The sequence below is a fragment of the Pezoporus wallicus genome, unplaced genomic scaffold, assembly GCF_028554395.1.
Source record: "Pezoporus wallicus isolate ANWC-B61680 ecotype Strahan unplaced genomic scaffold, APGP_CSIRO_Pwel_v1 contig_2871, whole genome shotgun sequence".
Lineage (NCBI taxonomy): Eukaryota > Metazoa > Chordata > Aves > Psittaciformes > Psittacidae > Pezoporus > Pezoporus wallicus.
The window spans coordinates 5,602,280-5,614,464 of NW_026640775.1; the positions used below are offsets into that span (position 1 = coordinate 5,602,280).

The 12,185-nt window shown below is 39.1% G+C and overlaps 1 protein-coding gene across 6 annotated transcripts in view; it reads left to right on the plus strand.

Moving 5' to 3' along the window:
- Positions 1 to 12,185, plus strand: part of KIAA1549 (KIAA1549 ortholog) — a 147,510-nt gene that overhangs the window by 86,027 nt on the left and 49,298 nt on the right. For all 6 annotated transcript variants that reach the window (XR_008973640.1, XM_057420506.1, XM_057420511.1 and 3 more), the window contains exons 7-8: positions 5,268 to 5,327; positions 7,645 to 7,790. Coding sequence is in view for 5 of the 6 variants with exons in the window: in XM_057420506.1 (XP_057276489.1) it covers positions 5,268 to 5,327; positions 7,645 to 7,790 (206 nt within the window). In the remaining variant the exon portion in view is untranslated. The remainder of the gene's footprint in view (positions 1 to 5,267; positions 5,328 to 7,644; positions 7,791 to 12,185) is intronic.

Sequence of the window (12,185 nt, forward strand, 5' to 3'; positions counted from 1 at the left end):
TTTTTAGAAATTATGAGATCTTCCCTGAGTTTGCAGTGTAGTAAGCATGAGGCTTTGGTGCTCAGGGGACACCTTGTCAGCATTTGGCTTGCTTGTTGCTAGAGGAACTCAAGTTTAAAGTAGATTGTGCCCACTGCAGGACACCTCATTTTGGTTTTTACTTGTCTAGTTTGGTCTCAATAATGCTTCAGGGTGTTTGTAGTCACTGTTTTGGAATACTAGACACGGTGCCATTTGGCAAGTGAGCAAAGTGGGAATGCAGTGTCTCTGCTTGTTAGAGCTATGGGTCTGTCTGTGAGCAGCACAATAATGAATGTAGTTCATAGGCTTTTATAACTGAGGCAACCACACTTAGTTATTTATAACTGTTTCTACATTGGTTTTTTCACTGTTGATGTGACTATTTTGAGCCTAAGGATTTTAGATCTTCAGTATTCAGAGCCAGAAATCACATCCAAAGGCTCAGCAGCATTGGATAGATCCTTCTTGAGACATTATTCAGCAGTCTGTTGAGGATGACCAACAGCCAGATCCACTTTGGCAGGAAGTTGCCATAATGATATTGTTTTCTAAACCCTGAACTCTGCATTCATGCTCTCCCTATGTCTACAGAGCAGTTGTAGCAGGAAAGGTGTTGTGAAGATCTTCCTTAGATAGGTATCCTCTTTGCTCTGTGCAAATTAATATGCAGCCCTCTGCTTTTCAGTGTGAATTTTTTGGGGGAATTTTGGATATTTGCATACTTACATGTAAACAATTCATGTATGTTACTGTTTATATGTAAATATGTAATGTTCCATGCTGTACTCTTCTATGCCATCTGTGCCTTAGTTACCAGGCATGGTAACAGTTAATACTTCTGGTGGTGAATTTTTTCCCCCTTGAGGGCTCTGTATATAATTTTCTAAATTTTCTAGTCTGCAGCTGAAGAAAAAGAAATTATATGTAGATGAGCTGAGCTGTCGGGGGTTGAAGTTGACTCGTACTAAGGAAAAGATACTTGTGTAATATCACTGTATCTCAACACTGTTAAGCAAAGTGAGACGTCGCCATCAGTATCCCAAATATAAGCTTTGTTTGAAGGAATGTATTTGCTCCCTGCTTCTTGTTCACCTCACATTTCTTTCTTCATAGAGTCCTTACATAGTTTTTTTCTTTTTTCACATAGCTGGTATGTAGTGCTTATACTTTTAACAGTGTGGGTTCCCTGTGCAGTAAGCACATCATAGAATCATAGAATAGTTAGGGTTGGAAAGGACCTTAAGATCATCTAGTTCCAGCCCCCCTGCCATGGGCAGGGACACCTCACACTAAACCATGGCACCCAAGGCTCTGTCCAACCTGTCCTTGAACACCACCAGGGATGGAGCAGTCACAGCTTCCGTGGGCAACCCATTCTAGTGCCTCACCACCCTAACAGGAAAGAATTTCCTCCTTATATCCAATCTAAACTTCCCCTGTTTAAGTTTTAACCTGTTACCCCTTGTCCTATCACTGCAGTCCCTAATGAAGAGTCCCTCTCCAGCATCCCTATAGGCCCCCTTCAGATACTGGAAGGCTGCTATGAGGTCTCCACGCAGCCTTCTCTTCTCCAGGCTGAACAGCCCCAACTTTCTCAGCCTGTCTTCATACGGGAGGTGCTCCAGTCCCCTGATCATCCTCGTGGCCCTTCTCTGGACTTGTTCCAACAATTCCATGTCCTTTGGGGACCAGAACTGCACACAATACTCCAGGTGAGGTCTCACAAGAGCAGAGTAGAGGGGCAGGATCACCTCCTTCAACCTGCTGGTCACACTCCTTTTGATGCAGCCCAGGATACGGTTGGCTTTCTGGGCTGCGAGCACACACTGAAGCTGGCTCATGTTCATTTTCTCATCGAACAGCACCCCCAAGTCCTTCTCCGCAGGGCTGCTCTGAATCTCTTCTCTGCCCACCCTGTAGCTGAGCCTGGGATTGCTCTAACTCAGTTGTAGAACCTTGCACTTGTGCATCATTAACAACAGGATTTTTTTTTCTCAGCTTTTTCTACTCATTTACAGTCCAGGTCAGTAGTGAAAGTTGTTAGTTTGACAGAATGGGCTGTTCTGTGCAGGAATAGGACTGTTGGAGTGGCCAAGCCTGGAAACTTCCAGACTTTTTTTTTTCCTCCACAGAATTCCAGGTAGCTTGAGCACCATGCTTACTTTCAAATGACTGGTTTACACCTTCCTGCATGCTTATTTTGTGTTGTCCACCTTACATCTGACCATTTAGATTTAGTTAAACTGGTTAGATGGTCATGAACTATGTATCAGCAGAAATAAAACCAAGTCTAATCACAGGTTTTGAGTCCTAGTCCATTGAAAACAATAGGAAAGAATGTATTTGGTATTTCTTGTCTGGAAGATTTCTTTGAGGACAGGCAAAGACTAAACAAGGAATATTGACCTTCATGAACTTACCCTGAATAAATCTCTTGGGTTTTATTATGACTTGTAAATGAGAGTGAGTTGCTTTGGGTCTTGCTATTTTTTTCAGTGTCATAAGTAGCACTTTGATGGGTGGCATCTATTTTAGATATCTTAGAGATGTTGCAAGGCCAATAGGATAATATAAAATCATATGATACAGTCCAATATTATGCAGAAATATTTGGCAATTTTTTTCTGAGTGGATTTTGGATCAGACTTTCAACAGATACAGTGTATTACTACTGCCCATACCCCTATATTTTAGTGGAATCTTATTTTTCAGTTGATCCCTTCTGATTCCAAATATTGAATTCGTTCCATGCTTTCTATTACTGTTCCTCCATTTATCAGATATAAGAATGGTCAATGTTGTACCAGTTCTGTCCTGCATGGTCCCACACATCTCTGTATGAGAGGGTCAGAGAGATCCTTGGAGCACCTGGCAAAGGCCATGTTGCCCCTGTCAGACTTCTGTCAAGGGGTTTCTGGGTGACTAAGTGACCCTGTGCCTTTTCAGTCAGCATTGAATCAATGCTGTTACGCGGTATGGTGCTTTAGGGCTGCATGTTAGCACCTTCTAATGATGCTAGCGTCTACTTCATTAATGCATCTATAGTCATTAGCAGACCAGCTGCAATCTAACTAATAATTGCATTTTGTCTATCCAGCATCTCTCTCAGAATAACAATCAGTATGCACTCATTTTAATCGTTATTTCCGGGTACATTAGGAATCTTGCAAATATGACCTTGCTGCAGTGCTAAGACTCCAGCTGAGCTCAGGATCTGGCCACATGCGAGTCGGTGAGACACTGGAATGACCTACAAAGTGAGAGTTGAAGCTTGGATTTTCTGACTCCTGAGCGTGGTCTCAGCTGCAGAATTGTCCATCATTTCATGCATTTCTCCTCGAGTTTTAAGCCCCAGCCTTAGTTGCCAGTGAACACAGCACATCTTCCTTTTCAGTTTCAAGATTTTCTGCTCAAGTTGTTTTATTTTTAAATTTCATTAATTCTGTGAAAAGTTTAAGTGAATAGTCATCCAGCAATTTGCATGAATTAAATCATTTTCAAGTACTAATTAGCAAAAGTGTGAAGAGCGCATTAAGTATTGAGGCAAAACATGATTTTGGTTTACAAGAAGAAAAAACAACTGCTAGCAGTTCAAAGCTTTATGGCCATTGGAAGGTTTTTGATTTTCTTATCTTGCTCTTCCATGCTTTGGAAAAACAACAGACGCAGTTTAGTTTATGCTTTTTTGTTCAGGTTATATTTCTAAATTGAAGAAAACAATTGCATGAACAGATTAAATAGAACTCCAATCTAAAAGCTACAATCAGATGAATCGTGTAGCAGGGTACCAGAAATAGATGTGTTTGCTTCAGTGGTCTGTGAGGTGGTCTGTGTGTGTCTGAGAGGTTTGGAAATTTGATGCATCCTGGTTAGTGTATAGAAGGATGATGCTTCCTGTCCGGAATAAAGGACCATGTTCTGATACCCTTCTGAACAGTAAGTCACAAAGTGCCTCCCAGGTGGTACTGTTGAAGCTAGTGGTGCTATTATTGGAATAAAACTGGAATAACCAAATTTATGGGGTGGTTTTTTTTTTTTTTCCATAAGACTATTTATAAATCTGTGAAAGTAAAAGGTACTACATAGCTAGTGATTCTATTGCTCTTGCCTTAACAAAAAAATTATTTTAAGGGGCAAATAATCACTTTTTTCTTATACTGACAGAGGTCAGCTACTCTATGAATTACTACGTAATTAAATATGCAATAGTGGCAAACTATTTTACAGTTGAAGATATCTTAACTGTAAATTGATTTAGCATGGACCAGGTCATTTAATTGTTGCGTGCAACGTTCTTTCTATCCATGAAATGGTTTAAAAATTAACCTTTGCGTAATGCTTAGCAAACTGCATCTGGATTAAATATTTTGAGAAGGTTAAGACCATTCCTTTTCCTTATTGCCATAGTGAAGTTTAAGACTTCCCTTGAGGAAAGTATTGGCCCAGCCCCCATCTTCACTTGTTTCCCAACATGTCTTTACTGCTCTCCAGTGGAAACCTTGGGAAAAATCTTACCCTACTGAAGTCAGTTGTAATAGACTTTATTTACTTCACTGGGACAAGGATTTCATTCTGTAACAGAGCTTTTTAAGAAAAAATGATAAATGAAGAAAGCTTGGAGCCAGCACCAAACACAAAAGATGTTAGATTTGTCTACTGTAGTGTTTCTACATGCATTTATTTGTGATTTTTGTTTGTTTTTTGGGGGTTGGTTTTTTGGTTTTTTTTTGTTGTTTTTCTTTTTAACAAGGTGGTGTTTTTAATACTTACCCCTGCGCATGTCTGGGACACAATGAGCTATATTTAGTTTTCTGCTTTACATTTAGTGTTTCCATGTAGTTTCTGCCTCAGAGAAGGCTTTATTTTCATTCTGAGACATTCATGAGTTGCCTCATTGCCCTTTAAGCAAAATTCTGATACTTCAGCTATCTTGGTAAGAGTTACAGTTCAGACAATGAGCTTTTAAATTTCTAGGAGCAATGACCTCAGTACAGCAGCTTGAAATCTTTCACGTAATAAATCTGACTGCTTCAGTTAGCTTCATTTTGTTCAGAGGTGAGCTGGGGAGTTTATGTTTGGGGCACTTTCCTTACCATTGTGCATACATAGCCTCAGGAGTAGTAATACATCTGTGTGAATGAGATGCTTACTGACAGTATAAATTATGAAGTTGTTTCTTTTTTGGTGTATGTTGTTGAGAATACTGTTCTTACGGATGTTTTTCCTCCATTCTGTTTTTCCCTCAGCCTTTCATTATCCTAAGCTTAATGTGTCTCAGCTGATGAAATCTTCCTGGGTGAGAACAGGTACGTAGAGCCTCTGTAAGGATGCAGTTATTTTTGTAACTAGCCTACATAAATATCAGTAGCTTAGGCTGATACGTTTTGATGAGGTATTAATGTGCCTGAGCTGAATAAATTCTGAAACCCAAGGCCTACTGACCCGGAATATCTGGGAAATGTAATTCCTGGGTCTTGAATGAACTGCTGCAATTCCTCGATGATGCACACAAAGTTTTTATCTGTCGAGCAGCTCATTCTTAGTGAGACAACTTACACTGTCAGGCATAAAGTGTCTACTCTGCATGCCGTCAATATGCCACATTGATTTTTATTTTTTTTTTTAGGCTTTTATTTTAAGTGAAAAATAAAACTTTATCTGTGTGGCACTTTCTATCAAAATATGTCAGGAACAATCCAGAATGAAAATAAATACATTCTGAGAATATTAGTTTCATCACATTACATTGACCTCTTCTGATTCATTCAAAGCAGATCCCTCCTGCCCAAGTTTTGTGGACGTTTTATTGTATAATTCACAGATATTTTGGGCTGTCACATTTAGATGCTCAAAGGCTGTTAAGGGTGGCTGGATGCTGCAGATCCGTCCTGCTTCTTTTAAGCAGAAACCCTGAAAGGTGACCAGGCTCTGCCTAACCAGACATCCTGCTTCCACTGGATAGACTTTTCCCACAGCTTTATTACCTGTAGTTTACCTGTTGTGCAGGCTTGCTTTTTTTCAGGTATCCCTGTCTCCTCTCACCAGTGACTCAGTTTACTTTTTAAGCAGGAAACCAAGTTGCAACTTTATTTCTGAAGCCCACGGAGTTTGTTTTAGAGAAGAAAAATGAAGAATTTCAGATTATGTTCAGTAACATGAGGGAAGCTACACTTGTGTATGGCGCCTCCAGTGGCATCCTTCCTTGGGATGCGGGTTTTTTTGGTCACAACCCCGCTGTCTTTTGCTCAGCCTTTGGTTTGTTTTTCCGTTGTTGCTAGAAGTTCCCTTAGTTACTGCAGTAAGAAGAGGGTTCTTCCAGCTCAGAAATCAGGTCCCTTTGTGTTTTTCTAAACTTCTTGACTGTAAGATTGTGAAAGCCAATTGCAGAACTTTTTTTGCTGTGGAGAAATTTTTTGTAATCTCAGTTCTTGCCTGGGAAAAGCTAATAGACTTTAGCTAGATCAGTCTTTTCAGTCTCTATACTGTATTCTGAGGATAATGAATCATGACATAGGAAAATGATGCATTTATTCGCATAAAGATTTTGAATATTAAATTACCCAGATATATGTGCATGTATCCCAAGAGTCATTAAAATGTTGGGATATGCAGTGTTCTCTATAGCTGTCCCTCTCGGTTGTAGAATACAGTTCATGCTATAAAGTATAATTCATTGATACTGAAATTTAATACACAGGCAAGAATGGTCGTCTTCTTTCTGTATATAATAGCCTTAGGCCATTGTCTACACTGTCTATTTACTTTGATATTTAAATCTGAGATACTTAGTCTGTGATTGAATTTAGAAGACTGATGCTGTTGATGTCTGTGAGAAATCATGAAATTATTTCTTTCTTCTGACATCTGCAGTGAAAATTTTTAAATGTAAAAAGTGATTTTAATGTTTTTTAAAAAATCTAAAATATATATATTTATTTTATCATAAATGGATGGCTTTTTATTAAGCACCGCTCTTAAACTATTAACATTAAAACACTTGCTGAAAAAGGGACTTCTAAAAAATATAAAGCATTTTAGTGGAGAAGTGCAGGAGTGAAAACTGAATCATTTCACTGCAGTCAGCAGTGGGTTGGATTACTATCCCTTAGGCTTGTTTAATTAGGTCATTTGAATGACTATTGTTCCATTCACTCCACTTTTCTTTTACTTGATGCCATCTTGTTAATGAAGGTCCATACTTTTTTCATGTTTCCTATGTGTTGCTTCTCAGGGATTCCTCCCAGCATTAGCTGCCCCAGTGACCCGGAGTACCTGGGGTTGGGAAGTGAAGTGAGCAGGGCTACTTAACCAGGTTTTTTTGTGCTATGATTGGCATCTTGTTAAACTTCATCTGGGAAAGGTACACTTGGTATGCAGAACTTCATTCGTGTGCTGCTGTTGTACTTTTTCTCCTTATTTTAACCTTTCCCCACCCAATGTCTTCCTTTCCAACGTGTAACCTCTGGCTGAACTGGGCAGTATTCCCATATGAATACAGATGCTCTTGAATTGTCTGTGAACTGTCACAGGGTGACTCAAAGCTTGTAACTGAAGGTGCAGAAAAGGCACTGAAAAGTTTTACTAATTCATTTGTGTTCCTGGGTTACTTTCTCTGCAATGCAGTTCTCCTGGGTGTTGTCGACCAGCGAATTCAGGAGGAAGTGTTTCGGGCTGAGATGGAACGGAAACTAGCCCACCTGTTAAACGAGGCGTTGGTCAGAGGGCGGATATGGAGACGAGCCAGCTTTGCAGGTGGCAACGTTGTTCAGGTATTAAGAGCTCAAAGTCAGAGGAAGAAATAAAGGGTAATAAATTATTGAATAAGTTAGTATCATCTAGGTTTTCAATTGAGAAAGAAAACTCAAAAGAATGTGTCACATTTAACTGGTTGATGATGCTTATCATTTGCATTTAAAATGCAGTTCTTTTGGAGACTTTCAAGCTAAGCATAAACAAATGGAAACAGTTGGGTATTTTAAAAAAGTCTGCCTTCTTAAAAACAATACTGAAAGTTATTTTACCAACGTCCTATTTTAGAAACTGTCTTGTCTGTCTTGTCTGACTTACATGAGGTGCCTAGCAAAAGGAGACAGGATGATCATCTGAGTCAAAAGAAAGTCCTCTGCTGGAGCAGCTACTTCCCAGCTCTCTGTAGTATTTTGGTGTTGATATAGAAATATGAAATACACTCATGCAGCAGTACAGTGGTATATACTACCCCTTAATTCCCTATTTGTCACAGAACTCCTGGTCACAGGAATGGCTTTCAAGTATGAATGATTAATCATATCAAATTATGCACACATGGCAACTTCTGCTATCTGGATTCCAGTGCTGCTTTATAGCTTTGTCACAGGTGGAATTATTCACATAATGTCCAGGGAGGCTCAGATATTTAAATTCTCACGTGTCCTTTCTAGTCAGTTGAACAAACTGAAAGCCAAAGTACTTTTTAATGGCTTATCTCCTTAAAAATTACTTTGTCCAGCTAATCCATCGACAGTTGATTTGTTTCGCATATGTCCTTCTAATAGTACCGACCCATTATCCTTATTTAATTTAATCCAACAGGTTTTGCTAGCACTTAAATTTCCAGATGTTAGGATTTTCTTACTCTTGTTTTCCCATCTCAGAAGCATCTGTTTCAGTAATAGAGATTTTATTTTATTTTTCTTATTTGCGGCTTTTAATTACCATAAGTAGATGTCTGTTTCAGATCTTCTATTCCCAACGCCTCTTACTGCACTGTGTTCTTTATGCCCCCATCCTCCCTTTTCATATAAACTAAACAAATATTCCTTATGTTGCAAGCAAAGATACCACAACCTGTGAAATGTACATGTGTAGATTACAATTTTATGATTTTACATAATAAAGCTCAGGTAATTTATTTTTGCATGGATAAAATTACAACCAGGTCCTTTCCACCTAAAGAACAGTGTTTCAGAAAGTGAAAATACAGCATTTTTCTTAAGACTTTTTATTACTTAACTATTTTGCAACTCATGTTCCCAGCAGCAGTGCTGCTCATTCATGCCACTTAATTAGTCCAAGGAATCTGCAAACTGCTGTCTTTGGGAAGTGGAGGATCTTCTTAGTTAAGGTCAACACATCATACTATCCTACATAGCCAGGGCGGCTTCAGGTGCTCACAGCCTGTGCTGTTAGACAGAGTTAGCACCGTAATAAAGAAGATGCAGAAAATGGAAGGCTGAAGGACATACTTTGCTGTTTAAGTGTCTGTGGTGGTTGTCCTGCTTTCCTGAACAAGAATAGTAGGTACCATCAGGTCCTATTGCTTCTTGGTAGCTTGCTTTGGGTGGGATGTTAAGGTGTGTGATAGGTGTGACAGCCTTAGAAGCTATTGTGTGTAGTGGGAGTGAAGCACCAGGTAGTGGCCTATTGAGTGGAGGACTATTTCTTTCAAGGATGCTCCCTTGTCTGTTGAGGATCTGGTCCATAGTCATTTGCATTAAGCCTTTTAGTTTTACTGCTGCTAATTCTATTCCTCATATCCAAGTTTATAAGCTATGTTTGAAGCGTATTGTATATATGCATCTATTTGTGTCTTCAGGGAGAGCTATTAAGGTTCTTTGTGCTTTACATTCCCATATATTTTCCTTTCACACAAACGAGTGACTGTTACGCTAGTAGGCCACAATGAAGTGAAAATAAGTGTTGGATACTTTCATTAACAGGGCATGTATATATCCACAAAAGACTAGACGCACATTTCACTTTTGTTCAGCCCCTATAGACTAATGTTTTTCCTGAGGTGAAAGATATTTATAGTGTATTGAAATGTGACATTTCTAAGCTCTGTGGAAAATCAGGACTGTGGGTCAGAAGATGAAGCAATTATTTGTGAGTGTTACTGCAGGCATATTAGTTTCCTTTCACATACCGAGGAAATAGAAGCAATACCTTGTGAGGTTTAGATTTCATTTCTAAAGGCATGTGTTAGGATCTAAAAATGCTAAAAATTACTCTTTAAACCTAGATACTTTGAATAAGAGCTTTGGACTACCTAGGGTGCCCAAATAGCACGTTTTCCCCTCCTGTTTGCCTGTCTGTGCTGTTAACAGGTAGCACTCCATGATTAAAAAAATAAAAAAAAAGGAAAAAAGCCTATAACCCTTATGTACAAAAAACTGTTTCAAGCCTCACATCTGACAGTTAGACATGAGATAGTTCCATTGATTTTTTTTTTTTTTTTTTTTTTTTATGCTGATATTAATGTTTCACAGAGCAAGGTATATATATATATTTAATAGGTATCTGCTGTTGCTGCAAATTTGAAGGCACATTTAACATGGTTTGCATTGCATCTGCAGAGGCTGAGCCCTATGCTATATTTTGTCAATAGTTTACTCCAAAATCTTAGTTGTCATTAATTTGTTGGAGGAATTAAATGGCTGAATTGTAGTTTAAAAATCCACCAACAGTATTTAGTTTTCCTTCGTATCAGCATGCTTGTTACTTTGAACCTAACAGAAACAGAAAGGTGATCCTACTACATGACAAAAACAACGATGTTCTGATTTAAAGAGCACATTAATTGACACCGTGATTGTAATGTGTGCTATGAGGAGGCAGTAGCGATGAGGGGATATAATGACTTCATTGAGCTTTCATTAAGGCAGAGGCTCATTCTCTCTGTTTTCTGCTGACAGCTCTCCCGAGTGTGTAATCTGAGTAAAGGCTCCATCTTGCTGGAAGTTTATAGGTTTTTAAATAGAGCCTTTGGGGACTGCTGCTGCCTCACCTTTTCCTCAGAGGCATTTCACTCCTCCCATGACCGGCTCTCCATCAGGTTGCCCGCAGCCTCTTCCTACCTCTATTTTTGGCCAATTTTTTGGCTGTAAGTCAGCAGAGGAAATTTCCTTAGTGTTGCTGTCAGCACCCTGGCTCTCTCAGTTCATGTACCAGTCATCCTGGCTCAGCATGAGGAGGGTCTGCCACAGCAGGTAAGTGTTTGGTACTACGTCACCAAGTGCTGCTTCATCCAGGTTGCTATGAGAGCTTTCTCTGACCCTGGCAGGTTACATGTGATGCCTGTTTCACATATGCTTTATGTTACATTGTCTGCTGAACCTCTCAGACCACAGTACAGCTTCATTTAATTGCCTGGATGCTAACATCCTACTTTTAATAAGGCAGAAAGCAGAATCTCTTTTAATTATTTTTTTGCCTAGAGGATGAACAGAGTGGAAGAAAAGGAAAATAAACTTCATATGTACATTTTGGAGATTGTGTATGTGCGCTTGCTTGTTTCTGATTAATAATTGTGCCTTTGAAACCAGAACCAGTTTATCCAATGATTCCTTATCCTGATGGGGTTGCTGACTGAGACATCCCGCTTGCTGACTGACACTCTGCAAATGCCTTGCAAGCTTGCCCACCACTTGAATTTCCCCACTTTAAATTATGAACTAGGTTTGGTTTCCAGGCAACTCTGTTTACTGACCTATGATATTCTCTTGAAAACACTTTAAATTAAATTTACTGACACCTGAACACAGTTAAGCCTTTACTCCGTGGAGGTTAAATGCACATCTGGTATCAACACAGATTGTATCATTTATGTACACAGAAATTGAATTAGTGTTTTCTTCTTTTTTTCTGCCTGCCATATAGTGAAATTCTTGTATCTCCTTTCTATGGCATCTCTCATTGCCAAAGTATATATGTAAAATGCTTTACATGCTTCTTTACACATGGGCTACTTTGCTGACTGCCTTCAAAATACCATTTCTGCCTCTGCTTGCATTCTTAGCACTCTCATGGATAGAGACACCTCTGTATACTGCAAGACACAACCATCTCAAAGCTGCACAAAGCCTATAATTTGGAGCAAAATGGCACAAACATAGCATAGAGAAAATGTAAAACTTTGGCACAGTGGCTGTGAACCTTAATTTTATAAACAGACTTAAAACCAGTTCAGATCCAGGGTGCCATTTTCTGTGTTGCAGCAAACTCAGAGTTTAGTTAAAAAGTTCAGTGAATCAATATGACAAGAGATGAAAACTGAAGTACCACTATTGTCACAGTTGTGTTTGTATACGAATCTAGTTTTCTCGTCACCTCAAGAGTACCCTGCTCAGCCATCAGCTTTCCCGGAATAGAAATCAATAACCATCTTCCCTTGAATTTTAAAGTTT